The 8,216-nt window shown below is 41.9% G+C and overlaps 1 protein-coding gene across 1 annotated transcript; it reads right to left on the bottom strand.

Annotated features, from left to right (window-relative positions):
• Window positions 1-93: 93 nt before the first annotated feature.
• Window positions 94-5,414, bottom strand: atp6v0b (ATPase H+ transporting V0 subunit b). Its single transcript, XM_047014330.1, has 8 exons — window positions 5,151-5,414; window positions 4,272-4,320; window positions 3,639-3,722; window positions 3,372-3,449; window positions 3,004-3,073; window positions 2,756-2,807; window positions 2,423-2,613; window positions 94-2,302 (listed from the first exon to the last, which is right to left on the bottom strand). Exons 1-8 carry the CDS (start codon window positions 5,233-5,235, stop codon window positions 2,276-2,278), a joined length of 636 nt encoding a protein of 211 aa, XP_046870286.1. The 5' UTR covers window positions 5,236-5,414; the 3' UTR covers window positions 94-2,275.
• Between the last annotated feature and the right edge of the window lie 2,802 nt (window positions 5,415-8,216).

Genomic DNA, 8,216 nt, shown 5'->3' with positions numbered 1-8,216 from the left:
CCACCTAGTGGCTCAAATGTTTATAGAGTATGGTAAATGTGAAAGCTAAATCGAAGCTAAAACACAATTTTTTAATAAGAACAAGATGTGAGGTGTCGTTGTAATTGTTATTTATTTCTTGGACATTAATGGAGTCACTTATTTTACACGTGTCAAAACAATGGGATCACCACATCAACATATCAAACAGCCATATGTGGACTTCTAGAACTTCCATTGCATGAGGAATGACGCACCACTACAACAGAGGCCCAATCAAGTTTGAAGAGAGTCTCAAACCATATAAGATTTCTTAACATTGGGCAAGAGTATGAATGGCTGGAAAAAACAACAACCTTGCTTCGTGAAATCAGACCTGACATGAACAGACGTGTCTATGCTAAGTAGCACAGTCCTCCAACGATTCAGCCTTAAGACATCAGCAACAGTACCTCAAGAACTGATGATGGATGCATCTATTGGTCCAGTATTCAAACACAGCCGTAGCCTGGGGCTCTCTCAAGCCTGATTGGTTACCTCGGAATAAACGTCTAGGTCCATTTAGGAATGCTCAAAAGTAAACGCCTGAACACAGCAGACACGCACATGAAAGATCATGAGACTCACCACAACTACTCCAAATGATTCAGCTTGACATGTCAACAGGAGCCTTATCTGCATGCGGAAAGAGGGCTGTGAGATTTCTACATTCAAAATAAACAGAGCACACATTTAAAGATCAACTTAACAGTAACAACAGGGACGGAGAAAAGGGGAGCCCTCATTTTGACTGCCTGGTGATGAACCACACAGTCGTCTGTCAGAATACTGGAGGGCACTCCCTCAGAAGGAGAGGAAGGGTGGTGCTTCTAACCCTCTTTCCATTTGCAGACTCCTGTAGGGATCCATAGGAATTTCACATCACATTGTTGAATATAGACTCATTTGGAACAATGTGTATAGATTAGAACTGATCTAATCTAATGACAGCAACCAAATAATCAAAATACAAAACAAATTTGACTTGACTATGAAAAAGGCCAACTGGTCAGGGATGTATTTCTCTATGTTGGTTCAGGTTAGGGTATTGGCCTGTCCCAAATCAAGCACCAGGCCAATACCCCAATCTCAGCTACAAACAGTAGGTGTAAGTGAAGAACAGCATAGGCGTCTATTTAAACAAGGGAACACCTTCCTGAACATGGGTACCATTGTCAGACCGTTCACAGTAGTCAAGCTCAAAGAGGAACTCAAATAATTCAAGCTCCAGAATGACTACATACAGTAAAACATAAGAAAAGAAAAAAACATAACAAAGAATTGGAAAGAAAAGGTCTTGAAAACAAATAAGTTGTAGGCTAATTTCTCACTCCATGAATGGATCATTTACAAGGTTCCCGACCTGAGATGGCTGTTGACACAATCCATTATCACTTGAACTGAGTGAAATACTGTAAGATTCAGCCACAGTTTTCTGTGGGTCAAGACCACTTGCTTAAAAAAAAAGAAAAGAAAAACATTAATAAGACGAAACAAGCTAAGGTACACAGAATGGTAAACAACCTCATGCTTCACAAAGACAGCCACGTGCCCTTTTATATATACACACACACACACACACCAATTTACTATATTCACATTTTTAACCAATCAGACATGAAGAGTTTTGGGATAAAAATGTTCTGAAATAGATTCGGAAAAGACGGAGAGATTGTGATTTAAGAAGAGGAATTGTTTGCAAGACTATTCAAGCAGATGTGAAATATCTAAATCCATCAAATACAACATTCAGCTTTTTGCTTCCATATAAGAACAGTAAGTCCCTTTACAGAACAGTCTGCATTTGTACCAGTCCACCATCATTCACACAGATCATATGCTTCTGACAGCAGTTATAGTTGTACATAATAATGGAAACCCATCACTTCTCTATCGGCCATGGAATCAGGAAGTGTTGAAAGATGTGTTCCGTCTACTACAGAGTACTTCCTCCATCAGGTAGCCATTTTAATTGTGATGATGTAATTAGATGATGGGAGGTACGCAATCATTAAAACTTTGAGCAAATAATTATGTCTAACGCTTTGGGAATTAGGCCAAATGTTACTCTATTGACAGAGTTGCGATCCTCAATAAGACAAAATGATGCTAATCTGTCACTCTCCAGCAAATGATGGTTAAAAATAATCACAGAAAAAAAACAAAAAAGAAGACATTTCAATAATTTACTATGTATTTACATTATCCATCTGTCCGTCCAGCTGTCTTGTCTTTAATCATTGTGTAGATATGTCTTCTAGTCGCCCATTTTTACTTTTGATGTCTGAGAAAGGCAAAAGCATATTATGGATTAGGCAAGATGACAAAAAAGGTCCGCCCAGAGAGGAGAGGAAAACGAGGGGGCAGGGATATTGAATAAGAGGAGGGGTGGAGAGATGATTACCTGTAAAATGGCTACAATCACTCCAAACAGCCCAATTGCGCTGCCAAAGATTTCGACGATGAGGATCTTCACGAAGAGGCTGGCGTTCTGAGCATCCGCCAGGGCCGCCCCACTGCCCACGATGCCAACACAGATGCCACAGAACAGGTTGGAGAAACCCACGGTAAGACCAGCACCGAACATGGAGTAACCTGGCAGGGGATGAGGACAGTCAAACCATTACTCCATGCTACATTTCACTGGCTGGTTCAACCAGACTACTTGTGTACACTGTACATTCCTGGACATTGTAGCTGCTTTGCAGTTGATATCAAATTAAACGCTATGTCCTACCGGCTTGGTAGTTCCTCGCCCCGATAGACTCTGGTGTAGTTCCGCTAAAGTTCTAAGGAAGAAACGGAAACATCAAGAGGACAGAATAAGAGATCTGCACACATCCCTTAAACATCAAGAGGACAGAATAAGAGAGCTGCACACATCCCTTAAACATCAAGAGGACAGAATAAGAGAGCTGCACACTTCCCTTATCTATTAAGCCTGCTTGGATCATCAATGTTATGCACTTCACTTAAAGTGCTTACCTCGGCCATGTTACTGATGACAATAGCCATGATGATCCCATAGATGGCTACAGCCTCACAGAAAATGATGCTGGAGGAGAAGAAGAACACTGGTAAGAAGATGCCAGTGAAGGCAAGGCAATAAAGAACAATACCTGTATACTACAAATTCTGGTTTATTACTAAACTACAAGATTCTCTTTGTGTTGCGAGTTTAAGGATTTCCCCCGTGCACTTTATTGATTTTATCATTAAGTCAGACTGATAGCAACGTGGCTGGCATTCTTACCAGCCAAATTGAAACTAATTGGTTTTGAGTGTACCAAGAGCATGATTTGGGAGCTGTTATAAGATTCTGGCTACAGCAGTCAACTTTCTCAGTGGCTTACCTAACCAGATTCTTGGTTTTGATTCGTGGTGCTTTAACTCCACCCCCAATGATACTGGAACCAGTGATGTAAATTCCCCTGTAACACAAACATAACAGAAACAAAAAAGGGTTTAGAGGATCCTTACGATACCACACACCTTCTCATCTACGTAATTCCGCCATGCATGAACAACCACAGGAGTTCTCCCTTCCAATGGAATTGCAGTGGTCACCTGTGTGGTTTGTCTGGTAAGCCCAGACTAAACAGAGCAGACAGAGGACTCACCATGCAGCTCCCACCACGGAGAGGGAGATGGCCAAACCGATCCCCAGGTTAGCCCACATGAAGGGGGAGGTCTCTGTGAGAAACCTGAAAAGGGGAAGGGGGATTGCAGCATTGTGCATGGCAAGGGGCAAATTAGATCATGAAATATCTCATTACCTGGTTCTGAATTTGTCCTTCAGTGTACATAAATATTAATAACTAAAGTTCCACTTCTGATAACACACAGACTTAAAAGGTACAGTAAGCAGTGTTTCCCCAAGGTTTTTTTTTGCAGTGGGGGCAGGTCAGGTGGCGGGACGCCACGGAAAAATCAACATAGGGGAAACACTGGTAAGGTAAAGTGTTGTCTCCACGTACGAGGCATTCTGGGAGTTGGTTAGCAACACAAACAGCTCAGTGCCAGTGGAATACCATTTTCAGACAACAATTGGGGGGCGCCATTTCTTATATTTATATGTTATTTCAGCTTTCATTTTAACAGCCTATTACTAAGCTGCTTATTTAGGTACTTTTAACATTGGGAGATGAGAATAGCAGTGCCTGTCAGTACTTTAAGTGCATCTATTTCTAGACTGGATGGCCATTCTGGAACAGTGGCTATTGGTCAAAGGTTTGTCATAGACATATACATACCATGCCACATCAAAGCGGAATCCAAGGTCAAAAATTGTATAACAGATACCTGTAACAAAATATTTAAACACAAGTAAATCGGCAGACACAGCTATGAAATATATATATATATTGTTTTCATTAGTCAACAACACTGGGTCTAAAATAGTACACCATATACTCAACAAAAAATGTTCCAGTGGTATGATAGTGTCATAGAGAGGGACTGTGATAGCTCACGCTCACATGAAAATTGGTACATTCCCACTTCCCCAACTGTGAATAGTATCTCCATTCCACAGAAGAACAATAAATGTTCAATTTCACAAAGCAAGTTATCTATATGTAGCTTTCCAATGCCATATGCAAACACTAAGGTTTCTTAAATAGGTGCCTAAATGTTAATTATATTGACTAGTGTTTCCAACAAGGCTAGTAAGGCTAGGATTGTATACAGTGACCAATTATTCCTTGATTTCTCAGGGGCTAGCTATAGTATACTGTACACATTACTTAGCTATGTAGTGATCCTATGCTAGCGAACGCAGCCGACACTACTGGTACACATGATTCTGCAATTACTATTCTTAATATTCTTGCGTATTTGTATTATATACTAGAGTGCAGTCTGACTTTACTGAATGCTGATCAAGGGGTAAGCAAGCTAGCTAGCCTTCATGTCACAGACAAAAATGACTCGTAGTAGCAAGTATAGCCATCAAGCTAGCTCGCTAACGATCTAAACTAACGATGTAGCTAGCTAGTTCTAGCTACAAGGCATTGAACGCGCGACACAGTCGTCTTAACGACATTAATGAATGACAAATATGTATTTAGTATGGAACAAATGTTCCGCTACAATAGCAAGCAAAAATACAAATCTATCGCTGGAATTCTTACCGACGATGAGAATTGTACTCCAGAAGGCCAAAGTGACCCCGGTGTAGAGGATGGCGTGTCCGTTCATCATACACTCCAGAAGCATCTATACGGTGTTACTAGCAGCCTATATGTTGTACACCAACGTTATCTTTACTTTAACGTAATAAGTGTTACCAGTGTGTTTCAATTTCCTAAAATAGTGTGCTCTTCATCCGTCTTGACGGAGAAAAAACTAGCACCATCAAAAGGAGGAAGAAGCTCGCTGTCAGTCAGCTGACGGGGATTGCTGGAACATGTGACTTGAAATAACAAACGTCATTTCTCTAGTTCTGTCTGTGGTGACATACAGATTCGAAACTGCAGGTCTGCGATCAGTACAGACTTGGATCTCTATGGAAACTGTATCTCACAGCTGACCGTGGATCTGTTACGACAAGGAAAAAAGTATTTAGAAAACTATAATTTTTGATCACAAGAGGGCGCTGCTGTAACATTACTGTCATGATCAAGTATGTTATTGGGTGCAGTATCAGATAAGAGACTTTTGTAACATACAATTTGACATGTTATTTAATAAAATATGTGTAATTTGTTAAAAGCTCAAACAATTCCTGATTTACTTGGAGTAGAGTAAGAGAGCAAGTTATTTTAGGCGACTGTAACGATAACCATGTGTAAATGGCACCCTGGCACCTTGGAAAGTGCCCAGATGGAAACGCAGTGGGGGGTCACAGTTTGTGCTCCAGAAAAGGATCACCTTTTTACTATGACTGTTCCAGAATCTGTCAGGGGGAAAGTACATATACAGTGTAGTTCTTTTTTTGTCCGGTATCACAGCATTATTCATCATAGGGCTATTGTAATTTTCATCAGAATAAATATTCAACAAAATACACATGTAGAATGAATTTCTTTACATATGCCAGTGAGGGATCTACATATTCATGTTCTCTGCTTGCTGTCTGTCGGTCACATTAAAGGAACAAATTATCACCCTCCATCTGCACATCCATAACACACTAAACTGGTATTATTCTTTAATCGTAGATGCAGTATGCTGCATCATCTAATGATTCAATCATAGCATTGTATATATAGAGAACTGGAGATTCTCTCTCTCTCTCTCTTCCTCTCTTTATTTGCCACTGTCTCTTTCTCGCTCACACCGTGTCTCTAATTTTCTCACAAGGACACACATCCACACATTAAGACTTTCCAGGTGTATTCGTAAAATCATGGTTTAGTTCAATGCCAATGAGTTTCATTATGTCATGTTCAGTGTTCTCTGCCCAGTTGTACAATGATCAAGGATGCATGAGTTCCCATCTGCCATGAACATCAACAGCAGTAATTTAATCTGAGCATGCTGCCTGCCTCCTCTACTATTGCAAAACAAATGAGTCAGTTCATGTTCCTTCAATAAACCAATTACCTTTGGCAGTAACAAAGAGAGAAGGACATTGGGACTGGGTAGCAAACCTTCAATACCGTCGACCTCAGAATTCAAGAAGAACTCAATGCTCACTCAACAAATACTGTTCAATCCTCATCTCATGAAAGAAACATATACATTTATTTGACAGAAAACATTCCTAATTTACATCTCATTGCAAAACAACAAAGACTTTAATATTGTGTACTGCACCATTTAATTAACGTCTCAGCGATGCACACAGTAGTGGTCAGCTGAATTAATCTTGTGGGATTGATCAATTTCCAACATAAACTCCCTTTTACGGAACTTGATTTTATTTTGAAATTTACATTTACATGTATTCATTTAGCAGATGCTTTTATCCAAAGCGACTTCCAAGAGAGAGCTTTACAATGTGCATAGGTCACTGATAATAACAACAAGATAGCCCCAAAACACTGCGGGTAGCCAAAACATGAAGCACATATTGTGAACAACCAAAAATAAGTGCCAAAGGGAAGAACCATAAGAGCATGTAGTTAAGCAAGTTGCAATTAAACAACATGAATCGCTATAAGTGCAAGTGTACATGTAGAAAAGCAAGCAACAGTAAAAAATGAGATAAAATACAATAAAATATTTAACTGCGAGTACAACCGTTTAAATCAGTTACCACCAACCAACAAGAGCAACAAGTCTCTGAGCAAGAGTCATTGTGATCCTTGAGGAAACTAGCATTGGGTCCAGCAAACCATTCCTACGTACCGTTGTACTCCCAGAACAAGTGCGTCTTGAGCCTTTTCTTGAAGGTGGAGAGACAGTCCGTGTCTCTGATGGAGGTGGGCAGTTGATTCCACCACTGGGGGGCCAGGCAGGAAAAGAGCTTGTGTTGGGATCGGGCGGTCTTGAACGGTGGGACCACCAGACGGTTGTCTGAAGAAGACCACAGGTGGCGGGTGGGGGTGGAAGGCTGCAGGAGAGACTTGATGTAGTCGGGTGCAGTCCCGTTCACTGCTTGGAAGGTCAGTACCAGGGTCTTGAATCTGATGCGGGCCGTGATGGGTAGCCAGTGGAGGGAGATGAGGAGCGGGGTACCATGGGAGCGTCTGGGTAGATTGTAGACCAGTCAGGCCGCTGCTTCTGAATCCTGAAGAGGGTGGGTTGTGCAAACTGGGAGACCGGCGAGCAGCGAGTTGCAGTAGTCCAACTTGGAGAGGACAAGTGCTTGGACAAGCAGCTGGGTGGAGTGCTCAGACAGGTATTTCCTAATCTTTTGGATTTTGTAGAGGGTGAATCTACATGGTAACCCCAAGGTTCCTGGCAGGGGATGAGTGGGGTCACCGTCGCAGATCCCAGGGTGATTGACAGATCGTGGGAGATGGAGGGTTTGGCCGGGATGATGAGAAGTTCTGTTTTGGCGAGGTTCAGCTGGAGGTGGTGCTCGGTCATCCAGGCGGAGATGTCTGCGAGGCAGGCCTCAATCCTAGATGAGATCCCCGGATCGGTTGGGGGGAACAACAGGTACAGCTGCGTGTCGTCAGCGTAGCAGTGGTAGGAGAAGCCATGGGAGGTGATGATTGGTCCAAGTGAGGTGGTGTACAGAGAGAAGAAGAGGGGTCTAAGGACGGAGCCCTGTGGGACACCAGTGGAGAGCTGGCGAGGGTCTGACA

Source organism: Hypomesus transpacificus, unplaced genomic scaffold, assembly GCF_021917145.1.
Source record: "Hypomesus transpacificus isolate Combined female unplaced genomic scaffold, fHypTra1 scaffold_236, whole genome shotgun sequence".
NCBI classification, from domain to species: Eukaryota; Metazoa; Chordata; class Actinopteri; order Osmeriformes; family Osmeridae; genus Hypomesus; species Hypomesus transpacificus.
Note: the sequence above shows the minus strand (reverse complement) of the source record. Positions and strands in the feature narration are given on the sequence as shown.